Here is a 13,871-nt window from a genome sequence, read left to right on the forward strand (position 1 = left end):
CATGAAATTCACAATTTAAGAGGAGACACTCTTGCTCAGCAAAGCTATGTATGAAGTTAGGTTGTTTATTACTCAGGAGCAGAGCAAAGGATTTTCACAGAATTAATGAATTTTCACAACATTATCAATAGAGCTCCGCCTTAGTAAGAATAGAACCCCTAAGTACGTAATTTGTTAGTTTAATAAACAGGAGCAGAAGAAAGAAAACTTTCAAAGAATTACAATAGTAATGCATTTTCGCTATATAATCAATAGAGCCCCATCCTTTCACCAAAACCCATGACCAACGGGCCATGAAATTCTCAAATTTGGAAGAAGCATCCTTCCTCACTATAACTATACATTAGGTTTGTTAATTACTCAGGAGAGAGAAGACAGTTTTCAAACAATTAAGGCATTTTAGATATATAATCTATATAACCCCGCCCTAACACCAGAACCCCTGACCTGGGGCCATTGGGGCCATGAATTTCACAACATTGGTAGACGACTCAATGCTTATTACAATCATGCCAACAGTTTGACGGCTTGATGTCCAGGAGTAAAGAACGTTTTAAAATTTGCATTAATTTTGGTAGGTTTGGCTACAAAGTCTAGGCCTAAGAGGGACAGGGATCATGAAATTCAAAATTTTTGTTTCCCTTCTGCAATAGAGGCTTTTTCCAAATTTGATTGAAATTAGTCATAGCGGTTGCAGAGAAGAAGCTGAAAATGTTAATGAAAATGTTAATGCACAATGCACGACGCCGGACTAGAACAGATAGCAATAGGTCAAGTGAGTTTACTCTGGTGACTTTATAAAAGAAAGAATGTTTCACAATGACACTTTCGGTGACAAATGCCAGTTTCCATTCTCCCTGATTTTCCAATACCATATGAAATTAGTAATTTCAAATTACAGATCTGCAGAAAAATACAAGATTTTAGTTTTAGGTCTTTTGTTTTCTTCAAACATGTTTTCGTGGCACACTGGCATCTGTTGATGTACAAGTTGAAATTGGGTACTGTATATATAAATGTTTTAGATGGAGGCTTCGAATCTAGGGTTTAGTATATATCCCGGCGTACGACCGCGTGTATGTAGCAAAGGAGGAGTCATGGCTATTAGACTATTGCCTTATAAATCAAGCCTCGATTGTCAACAGCCAAACATTTTAACACATTGCTTCAAAAAAAAAAAAAATGAATAAACACTGTGAAACATTGTAGAATTTTATTTGAAAAATTATTAAGTCAGTTGCAGTCCACTAGTTCACGTTAAGGAACACAACCATGAAGTTCAAACTTCAGACACGGATGACCTTTGTAGGACTTGGGATGGAGTCTCACAAACCGACACGTGACAGGATCAGGAAGAGGCTGGGTTAATGCCCCGATAGCACTGGAAAATACCTTGAAGCGATACGAAAGAAAATATATTTGATATTTTATTATCATAAAAAAGAAATTATATCATATGTCTCTAACGTATTATATTAGAGTTATTAGTCATTATGAGATATTTAAAATACGTAATATAATATTTTTTTCATTAAATGTGGTACAATTTAAACATTTGTTAACTTAACATTAACGATTGGACGTAACTTTTTTGTCAAATTTTAATTTTTTTATGTTTTCATTCGCACAAAATTGAGAAGATCAATTTTCGTTGACCGCGCTCGTCAAATCAAAATGTTCCTTCACCAAGAGAAAGGCATAAGAAGGGTCACAGGTTTTTCAGATTAGACCTAAAAAAAAAACCCAGAGGTCTCTTTTCACTAAAAAAGTAGGCATGGTAAAGAACCCTCACTGCTAAATGGTAATGAGTATGATTGATTGATTGATTGTTTAACATCCCTCTCGAGAATTTTTCACTCATATGGAGACGTCACCGTATGCTGGTGAAGGGCTTCAAATTTAGACCTATACTCGGCACTCAGCATTGAGGGTTCTTTATCGTGCCAGCGCCTATCATGACACAGGACCTATGTTTTTAAGATCATATCCGAAAGACCCGTGACTTTCACTTCTGATGCCGAGCGCTTGGCGAAGGAACAGTCACTACCTATGTTTACGTCTTACGTTTGATGCGGCGCCGCTAACGAGAATCAAACCCGGGCCTCCCGATCACGAAGCGATCGCTCTACCATTAGGCTACCGTGAACGGTCTGATGAGTATAGAGTAAAGGTCTAAATTCCTTCACTGGCATACTGTTTCTTGTGAATATGAGTGAAAAATCTCGAATGGGACATTAAGCAACTTACTATCAATCAATCATTAATCAATTATCTATTGTACATTATCCCCTTTTATGTTTAAGCAATGCAATTTATTACTGTATAAATAAAGGTTCGAAATAATGACGACAAATTCATTGTAAAGTCATTTTCTAAGTGGTTGACCGTCATGGTACCTCAATCAGTAGAGTGCTCACTCCGTGATCTGAAGGTCGAATGACTGAATCTCGGACGCGACTGATCGGGAAAAAAGGGGGCAACTGTTTCTTCGCCGAGCGCTGGGCACTTTAAGTGAAAGTTGTCGATCTTTAGGGATTGTAAAGAGCCTTTAAACCCGATGCTTCTCTTCACAGAAGGTGGTTGGCACGTTAGAGAACCATGACGGCAAATTGACACCGAGTGCCGAGTAGAGGTCTAATTTGAAGCCTTTCCCTGGCATATTTTGAGGTCTTTATATGAGCGGAAATTTTCGAACAGCGCGTAAACCAACATTCAATCAATCATTCATTTATAACTGGTCAGTCAATATGTTCAAGGAGTTAAATTTCTTTTGTTGAAGTTTGACACACTGAACGTTAATCATAAAATGGATTTAAATCATAGTCTAGCATAATTGAATATTTATGGGATTTGATCGAGTGATCCTGCTTTTAAATCTATACAGATGCTTAAAAATGATTCTTATTTCTGAATTAAATTCAACTATAAAAACGAAAGAATTTTTTTATAATCTAAATCAATGATAGTAAGCTTATAGTTCTTAATTTTCCTTTACAAAGAAAGAGACAAAGAAAACCGTTCCAAATATACGTATGTTCGTATACTCCTATATAGAGGGAAACAAATTGAATTTTGAGTTTTCAAAATAGAACTTTGTATTACATTTCAGTCGTTGCATTTTATACCAGTGCGATCATACCTTTGCTACCAGATGTATTTTCAATGTTTTGCTGAAAAAGCGAAGTATCACTAAATATGAAAATATCATAATTAATCATTTCAATTTTGAAGATTCCCTCTGTTTCGATCCAATGTTAAATTTTAATTCTATATTTACTTCGAAGTTGACTTTATAGGTACATGTACACATTAAAAGATCTATATCTAATATAGAATATCATTCAATTCTGCGATGTTTTATGTTACATGTATACATGTATTATAACCTACATAAGTTGTAGTTGTGTTCGTATCGAAAACGTCTGAAAATCTGGTGCCATCAGTGCTACAGGACAGAGTGAAAGATTCCATTTTTCGGTTAATATCCCCAGACTTAGTGGTCACAGCAAATATTCTCCCCTTATTACCTGTTATAAAATACCAGCTGTATACATGAACAGACAAATAAGGTCAAAATGTTCCAAAAAAATTGTTTGGTTTTAATCTTTAGAAAATTATCATTAATTTATTATTTTTTACCAATAAATAACAAAATCCATTGTTATACCCAAATCTACTTGTATCCATGAGTTGGCGTTTTCCCCACACCAGCCCGCTGAAGCATTGCTATTAAACCTTGCCTCTGTAGCCAGTGATTGGTTACGTGACAAGTATGCAGATAAATGAGCATCAGGAATGATGTGTCTGTTCTGTACTCCAATGCTGTTTAACCTGCAGTCTTTGATAATATATTATTGAGTATCCAAAATAATCATTAAAATGAACAGTTTTTATGGAATATACATGTGTACAAAATCAAATTATCTCTTGAAAAACTTTTCTATATATCATATATCAATGGCATGTGAATGAAGCCAGGGGAATGGTTCGCTGCAGTTCAAACAGTAAACAACATTTCAAAATTAGTATTGAAAATTTCATTAAATCAAATTTAATAGTTTTAAACATAAAGAAAAGTATGTTCTGATTTCATTTTTCTAGTACATATAAAAACAAAATTAATGATAAAGTACCTGCGTCGCAATTAACTCCACCATAATGCCCATCACAAAGACATGTGTAGCCTAATCCTTCACGAGTTTCATTACATACGCCATTGTTATGGCAAGGATGTTCTTGACATTGATCTGATTCTTATAAAGACAGGGGACAATTGTTACCAAATGCAATAATATTATTTTATTTTCAAAATTAGAAACTTTGAATAAATATTGAAAACTTTAATTTTGCAATTATTCAGTTTTTTAAGAATATTCCTTACCATATGAATCAAAGTGGAAAACGGCATCTGCAAATTTTCCGTATTCGGTTTTGGCTCTTACAGTAAATGTATACTCAGCATCATGATCTGGCACAATACCATATATCCGGCGGTTTTCTGAATCAAGGAACACCCCATATGGAAGCGATCCAGCAATGATTTCAAAAGTTAGATTTCCGGATCCAGGAACCTACAGTACATTAATTCTGTATTCTGCAGTTGTTTCAAAGACATTCATTTATACATACATGTATATACATGTATGCAATGAAAGTGTAAATAGCAATAAAATATCAATTATTATTGAGGTCTGTTTTTTAATTAACATCCATGGTGCTTTTGCTTACCATTAGTTTTAAGGGAATATTTAAGCGTTTTCCCCCTTCAAATCTTCCAGAATATCCGATATCTGTATGATTTATCCATACGGGTGGAAGACCCAAAGCTATCTTAATAAAAACAGGCGTATTAATTAAAAACAATTCATAAATATCAAAACACAAATTGAAATTGTAATTAAAAGCTTAAAAGAGTGTTAGCAATAGTGGACTCATAAATTACTAGTTTATATTAGTTTAGGTCTCACTTAAAGTGTAAATCTAGTTAAAGGGATTTAATTTAAATTAAAAGGTCAAGAGAAGGAAAAACAGGAGAGAAATCACGTCAAATTGTTGGTCAGATTATGTTTTAAAAACGATAAGAAGCCCAAAGGTTTATAACTTATATGATGGATGCGTAGTTTTAAAGTAAAAGAAAGTTATTTGACTTACTTTTATAATATGGAACAGATTGGAATTCTCAAAATAAATTCCAGTGGTATTTCCCCCAGAATTAATGTGGATGTCTCCGCCATATTCTGTCTGAATAAAACGTATTTTTCGTGAGTCTAAAATCAATAATGTCATAAGAGTAAAACATTTCTATTATTTTATGTGGTATATGCATTTTGCATGTTGCCAAACAAGAATTTGACTTACTGAAGCAGAGAGGTAACCATCCTTTTGAGCTGCTATTGTAACGCCGGGGAAGTGAATCTGCAAAACTCTTATATCAAATAGACATTAGAATACATACATGTATATAGTGCTTACGAATACCATTTATAGTAATGTTTTAGAAACTTTAAATAAGTACCCCCAAACTATTAACGGTCATGCTTAAAACAAATTTAGGAATGATGTGTATAACTTTTTAATAAACGAAATTAAGAAATAGCGATTAAACTCATAAATTTCAAAAACAATTTTCAAATTAAGCACGGACACCATCAGAGCGAACTGAGGTTCATAGAAGGAGTACACATCTCATGTGACTGTTCTAATCCAGCAAGGTCTTTCTTGGTTTTTCCTCAGTCTATAGTCATTAAGGACTCTGCGCTAGGGTTATCATTGTAATATTTCTTGCTTATTTTTTGCAGATCAAGAAATCTGCAAAGAACTTTCTCCTTTGCATAGCACTTGAAGTAACATAACTTTTCAAAATTATTGCATAATGCAGACATTCATTAATTTTGGATTAGGTTGTACATAAAATAAATATACAAAAATTAAAGTTTATTTTTTTAAACTTGTTTCTGAAAATGAATGCGCGGAACGAAAAAATCTTGTCGAGAATTATATTTAATGTCTTTGTTTGTTTAGATCATGGTATTACTTAGATATCAAATTTGTAAATTTTCAGTCATTGTTACATACTGAATCACATATATACTCACTCTTCATGTTTAGGAGTCGAAGCTTGAATTCGATTCAAAATACTCCAAAGGAAAAATATACACGAAACCAAATTCGTCGCCATATTGTATTATGAAACCACATCTTGAAATATATGGAATATCCCTAAATGTGCATTCATGCTTTTTTCACAAAGCAACCTGAAAATGTTTCATTAATGTATTAGCTTGAAATAATTAATTTAAAGATTTGAAAAATAACACCATCAAAGAACACAGAAACGGGCCTCTCCCTAGAAGAAAATACACGATAATTACAAATGTAAACAAAAAAGAGACAAAATAAACTTTAAAAAGTGTATCGTGGCTTATTCAGGATACTTTATCAAGAATACACTGTGTACACAAATAATTAATTTGACGTAACTCTATGGAGATCTATTACATAATTTCAGTGTTAGGTAATCTAAAGAAACTGCGTCGTTAGATTTGTTGCGATGTTGTAAATTCATGTACAGACAAAGGCTAAGGTCAACGTAGCAAAAATATTGCAAAAGATTTTTTTATCTTAATTACCTCGAAAATTAATAAATATGTTTTCTTGTCATGCACTTTAAAATTATAAAAAAAAAAAAATCAAGGTGTGTTAAATTTGTGACCAAGTTAAAGCAATTTGAAAAAAATAGAATTTCTTTTCAAAGTGCATTAAAGACAGATGATACAAACAAACTTTTGTCAATAAATTTTAAAGTAACAACAGTACTTCGTTCATGTTTAAATGAGTAAATGAATAACTTTCACCGCTTAGTTTTTAATTTTTTTATTCAAATTTCCACAAAAACGGAATTTAAAGTGAAAAATATTTGTATAGATTTATGAGGATGGTTTCAGAAGGGCAGATTTTTGAACATCACAAGTTTACAATTTCTTTATATTCTAGAAATCTACTATTTACATCATTTGCAATTAAATTGGGCCAAAATATATATACCAAGGCATTCCAGGCATCCATTTTTTTGTTTTTATCATCTGTCCTTAATATCAACCAAATTAATGCATTTTGAAAAAGAAATTTATGTTTATGGCTTGGTCAATAATTTTGTGAATTTTAGGTGAAATATATGGAGATAACGAACAATCTTCAAGTTTCAAATTTAATAAAACAAAATAGAGTGCTGTTGTAAGTCTGTCGATAAAAAAATTAAGGACGGTAGGCACTTTTGATGCCCATTATATTTTTTCTGTTAATTGAAATCCATATGCTCATGTGTCTATAAAACAGACAATGGTTGCTGTAAAGACCCATAGCGCATTTGATAGTCACTTTCGCTTACTCTAGTAGTGATTTTTTAAAATACATTGTTTAACCAAAATATTGTCATACAATGTTAGTGTATACATGCTTTAAAGCAAATCACACAAAAATAATATTCAAATATTAATAGTTCCCTCATATGATAGATATAAAAATCGTTCAGTTTATATGGGGAATATAGTAAATACTGAGATACCCCTCTAAACAGTGACAAACTGTAGCAAAAAACTACCCTTAACCAGAAAAACAACTTCTGAATAATTTTATTTGGATATGCCTGCACTTCATTACATTTAGATAATTTTGGTTAAAGGTGGTCTTCATATTGAAAATGTTGAAAATATGTATTTAATTTTTCTTCTCAAAATTATTCTAAGATTCAACAATCTGTCTTAAATTTATCCATCTGCTTACAACGACTTTGTGGCGTAGTGGTATGATTGCTGGAATGTAGACACAATGATCGTGAGTTCGAGTCTCACAGTGCGTGTTTCTTATCAATGCTTTTATTTTTTTCTCTGTGCATTTTTCCTATGTTTTCTTTTATTGTTTTATAATACATGTATAAATAATATAAGAGATATATAATACAACATTACACATTGAAAGTATCTCGGGAAAATACAGTCTTAAACTATTTAAATGACCCAAAGTCGTAGCTGCTAGCTTGTTTTATTTTCATAATTTTCAAAAAATCTTGTTTAGAATAAGAGTATTGAACAAGTAAAATTACTGTCATGTAAAAAAAACTTGAAAGAATGAAAATATAACACTGGTCCACAAATGATTACATGTATACATGTAGTTTGATCTGAATTGAAAAGATACATGTATCTATAAATAGAATCAGGTGATTTCCTTTTAAATACTCGAGTCGGCCGTGTCGTCGGTAAGGCAGCTATGGCTCTTTCACATAATTTATGTCAGTAAATATTTCTTTCGGATTCTTAACGAGTTTTACACTAGCTTTCATGAAGCATTTAATATTACTCTAGTTTACTGAATCCTTACCACTCTGTTTTAATGCAGTGTCTCGAATAGCCATTGTTTTCAAGCTTTTTACAATTAAGCTATGTGATGGAAATTGGTCACATAAACTACATAATCAATTCATTAAAGATTCAATCATAAGAGAAAGTCAAGCTTAATGATTTCTATGTTGTTTGTCATAGAACTCTTGACATTATTCATTGAACAGCTCTAGTAAGACCTTTCCAAATTTTCATAGTTGGGATCAGGTGCCTAGGATAAGTAAAATTTCTCATTTAACAAGTCAAATACCTGCCTCTATCCCTATAAATTGATCAAGTAGACGGAACATTTTGTAAAATTTAGAACGGAAACATAGGTCTGTCAATTGGTATGAAATACGCTGTCAGTCAAAGTACTACTCAGGGATTTGCTAATGAGGTCAAAATAACTACCATAGAATTGATGAATGCCTACTTTAAACGAAGTTAAAAAGCTCTGTAACATCTATTTATGTATAAGTAATCTGCATAGGTTTTAATAATTATTCTAAGAGTTTTCCTTGAATAGAGAACAGTCAAAAGACAAATATACCATATGCAGGTGAGAGCGATATGTAATTACATAAATATGGAGAGTTGACGATGGAAAAGCTGATTCAGAAGAAATTTCGTTTGTCATATAAATACAATTTACTTATTAGTTCATCATTGTCGGCTATAATCAGTAAAACACCCAAACATAAAACATTATTTTATCTAATAATATATATATATATATATACACTAATATATTGAGTTTACAGATGAATGGGAATACATGTACTTATCATCAATGACTAATAAGACGTCGACGATATCTAAATGTCGAAGCGAAAGCCTGGGAAAGTATTTTCTTCTCCTCATTGTGAAGTTTTTGTATAATTTCTACTCCAAGGTACTTGAAAAACTATAAAGACAACGATTAGTGCCCCTCTACTGCATGAATGTTGTGAAACATATTGAAATAATGAGCAGTATTCAAGATCAAAAGTCCATAAAACAATACAAAATAGGAGCATGGCAAACACAGACTTCTAATGCGTTAGAGGTGGGATAGGTATATTGTTGCATAAGTAAGGAAAAGTAAGAGTCGTCACGTTGATCAAAGAGTTTGGTAATTAGATTACCATTAGCGTATTTTTCAAGTAAAATATCCAAATACGAAATAGATGTGTCATACTCTATAGTATCTTTTATCTCAAATTCACCAGGATATACAGTATTGACATAAGAATATAAATTACCATGTTAATTGAATGAGAAATTCCAGTATTCTCTTAATATCAACTTCGGTTCATTCATACAGGGTGATTTATTTAGGTAATTTTGTTTATAACTAATTACTATATGTGAACATTTACCTATCCGTTTAACTTGAAGATAACTAGTACTTTAAGGTGCTGAAACATGGATACATTATTTTGAATCTCAGGGGCAAAATTATAACAAAATGTCCATGGCTGACAAAAAGGCAAAACGCTCTGTTATCGCAAAATGATGTCAAAAGTACTAAGAAAATATCATATGCAACTTTCCTTAAGGTATGTCACTCGTGAAATTTGTTAAATCAAGGATTTGTTGAGAAGTATATTTTTGATAAGTACTCATATAGTGTAACTCAAAATCGCAGAGAAAATAGGGGGTCAGTGTGCATCTGCGGTGCAATAAAGTTTACATTTTTGCACTTAAATTTTAACTCTTTGGTTAATTACTTTAACCTTTATTACATTTTATCAGATGTTACCATGGCAATAAATATAATCTTATTTTACGTTAAATGGTTCGAATAATATTTATCATTGAAAAAATCTTGCAAATTAATGCACGTAAATTTTTGTATGACCTTTTTGCACTAAAAAGTAACATGTTTGGGGGTATTAAAAACTAAATAAGCAATAAAACATTTTCTTATATCAAACTGTATACAACTTAAGCGCTTATCAGTCACAAGTATTGAGTAATTTAAAATAATGAAAGAAAAAGTTGGGGTCAGTGATGTTAATTTTGAAATTTTGGTCAAACTATGCGATTTTCAGGCGAAAAATGGTGTAAATTTCATCATGACTTCTTAAACATATCTTCATATTTTGACAAAGTTTGTTGAGGCAAGGTGTAAAATTTGTTCTGAAAATTTGAATTAAGACCTATATTAAATATTCCTAGCAGTATCGTAACGGAAATTATTCTCCTAGTAAAAGTATGTGAGGCTAAAGTTCCAAGATGTTCAATTTAATAAATGTGCAGATTTGCAGAATTTTCTGCTAAATATCCATCCACCACAAAAAAAAAGTCCCTCATAAATCTGGCTTCTTTGTAGGTTTTTGAGCAGTTTTTTCGTTGAATGTTACAAAATTTAGGTTGTTAAATTTTAATATGTCATAAAAATTGAATTTTAATAAATAGTTTTGAAGTAAGAGGTTCTGCGTGAACTCTTCTAAAAAGTTGACGAGTGACATACCTTAACAGTGAATATCTTTGCTGTTATTCAAAAAGGCAGATCAATCACTGAACTCGTTTATAAATACTAGTATCCTATACTAAAGAATACACATTAATGTATGCCTGTTGGTTATTTATTGTTATAAATTAGTGCCAGCTGATCCCACTAAGCTAGCCTGGTTTACAGCAGAAGTGTTGTATTATTTGAGGTGTAGTCTGTCTAATTAGGATCAGAACTGGGTGCCTGTTAGCTATGTTTTTAAATTTTATGTATTTGCAATGCATTCAGATTTTGCATTCAGGTTTGCCTTTGTACATATTTTTCATCTTAAATCTTAGTAGACATAAAAGTTGTCGGCCTGTTTCCATCTATGTTTATAGATTCTTTTAATTTTTTAGCTGTTTCATATTCCTCGGCCTCTCAGTAATGTAAATGTATCAAGGTTAATTTTAAAGAATTCACAATTTGTATGTTCTGTTATCTTTCAGAATTGTTTACTTAATTTTATGTACATTAGGTCAAGTTTCACGACCATTTTTAATTTATCTGCTGATTTCCATCACTTGTTACTTCCTGTTTAGAATTTTGTGTTAGCCTTTTCATGTAAGGCCATGATATATGTGTAGTACCAATTGTGTTTACATTTAAAGACTCTTATATGTTAGATGCATTGAAATAATTTATTTTCTTCCTTTTTGAAGAAATTTTCTATCCCTTCCACTTGAATATGCTTTAGCACAGTGCGTTTGGAGTTGCTCATTTAAAACCGTAAATTATCTTTTGTCAGGAGTAAAGTCAGGGAAATGGAAGGGCATGTTGAGAAGCAAGTCAAAATATTTCCCAATATAGATATAGCCCGTTCATAAGTAATTTTTTTTTCTTTTATTTACCCTGAACTGACTGAAATGCCTGATACCAAGGTCAAAATACACCCATAAGTAATATCTGTACCAAGTATAAGCTTCCATTTTCCATTACAAACTAGAGGCATTCCATTACAAACTATGAGCTCACTAAATGATATACCCCGCCTCCAATGTGAATATAATGGCAGTGTCCATGTTTTACTATGGGAAACCCCCCCAAAAAATGAGTCGGATCAAAAAGTAAAATAGGAAGTCATAATGTCAATATCTAATAAAGATTCTGTGAAAGTCTCATCAAATTGTATTCAATGGTATGAAAGAAGTAGCGGATAAGAGATGGGTACCCCAAAGCGTAACAGACGGACAAACGGACGGACGTACGGACGGACGGCATCCCGATTAGTATATACTCTCCTGCTTTTTAAGCGGGGGTATAATAAACTTATATGCAGACATAACGGCTTGGACAGGAGGAATGGAAGTTAGACAGAAGAACGGACAAGATGCCGCATAAAAAAACCCATACTTTGATTTGCCAGTTAGGAATAACCTCAGAAAAGCTTCATAATATAAAACAATTAGATCACTAAGTCAACAAACTGTTCAAATCATTTCAAGGGAGATTCAAAACAAAATAAGGGTTTAACTCTAATTTTTCATGGAGAATAATTTGTCATCGGGCGAGGTTAAACATTGCACTGAGAATTTGGTAACAGTACCTGAGCATTCATACCTTCTTCTCAAAGCAACAAAAAATTGTTTTTATGAAGCTTTTCTTACTGTACTTCAATGTGTAAACGATTTACTGTGAATTGCTAACAATATATTCCAAACTTTATTTTTTTTCTAAATCTGAAAAAAAAAATTAAATAAAATTGGAAATTTTAAAAATAAATAGTTACTGTAAAGCATGGAGTCCATTTATTCTAAATACGTCATTAGAAATCTTTTGCAAAATATATAATCCGCGTTCAAATGCCTTTTTACATGTATGTACATATTAAAGAAAAGGATTCTTTAATACACCAAGAATCCAATAAAAGTAGATATAATCGTTAGATTCATATTTTGGATTTTTAACATACTGTTTGGCTATGTATACATTATAAAAGCGCGCGTTAGAATTGTTTAACATGTCATTACATTACGCTATATGTCGGAACAGACGTTTGTTTTATGACACGTTGAACATCCCAAAATTAACAATTTATAATGCTCAATTAGAAATTTCTTCATTAATTTACTCTATGAATTAATAAATCAGGTTTAATACATGTTCACTGAATTCTAAAAAAAACCATTAAATAAATGGGGTATAATATGCGTTTTAAACGATGTATACATAATCTTTATATTTAAGTTACACGTTATATGTTCAATCTCTCACCAGAGGGCGCGCTCCGCTTACACCTTTGTTGTCGTCGAAAAAGTAGCGCGGATTGTCAAATAATTATTTGTTTACAAAAATTGTATAAACATTGATTGTTTTGTATGATTTCTAAATGATGTTACGTGTTTTAAGCTCTCTGGTAGTAAATATTTCCTTACTTTGTCTCCTTGGTTTCAAAATGAAAATATGTGTAAAAATTCAGAACAAAATAGTGCCGTATATATTGAAGCTATTTTAATATATATCCAAAATTTTGGAAGAACAAAAGAAGTGCTACAGATTGATATTTCTAATTTCATTTTAAAAAATCACCAAGTTGGTGGAAATATGTAATTTATTTTCGTTTTACAAGATTCTTGTAATTTAGACGATAACAGAGGTGTTGGAGCGATGAGCGTAAAACGCCCTCTGGTGAGAGATTGTTTATATGTTGTTGAAAAACGTATGTGTGCATGGTGGAAAGGGTAAAAAGAAGGTGTTCTCACAAAATGAACAGACAATTTGTATGAAATTATTGTAGTACAAACATACATTTTTCAATAAATTGATTAGACTCTGTTGCAAAATCAACAAATTCCGCTGAAAAACGTTCGATCACCAAAGCAAAACATTATTATTTTATTTAAAAATATCCAGAATACAAAATAAAATCATTTTTTCATGAAATTTTGAATTCTTCAATTATCGTCTCAATATTGTACAGCCGCACTAAATCATGGCCAGGTAATAAACTTTTTTTCTGAAGACTAAATTATCAAATACATAAATTTTAATATGAGACACTGTTTTTATATAAA

The 13,871-nt window shown here is 31.7% G+C and overlaps 1 protein-coding gene across 1 annotated transcript; it reads right to left on the minus strand.

The window, feature by feature from the left end:
* Positions 1-1,199: 1,199 nt before the first annotated feature.
* On the minus strand, positions 1,200-4,713 carry LOC134234670 (lactadherin-like). The gene is made up of 6 exons (XM_062716732.1): positions 4,708-4,713; positions 4,382-4,571; positions 4,134-4,253; positions 3,668-3,838; positions 3,391-3,527; positions 1,200-1,392 (listed from the first exon to the last, which is right to left on the minus strand). The coding sequence occupies exons 1-6, from the start codon at positions 4,711-4,713 to the stop codon at positions 1,258-1,260; spliced, it is 759 nt and encodes a 252-aa protein (XP_062572716.1). The 3' UTR covers positions 1,200-1,257.
* Between the last annotated feature and the right edge of the window lie 9,158 nt (positions 4,714-13,871).

Source organism: Saccostrea cucullata, unplaced genomic scaffold (genome assembly GCF_032062105.1).
Source record: "Saccostrea cucullata isolate Sc308-1 unplaced genomic scaffold, CSIRO_AGI_Scuc_v1 ctg3772, whole genome shotgun sequence".
NCBI classification, from domain to species: Eukaryota; Metazoa; Mollusca; class Bivalvia; order Ostreida; family Ostreidae; genus Saccostrea; species Saccostrea cuccullata.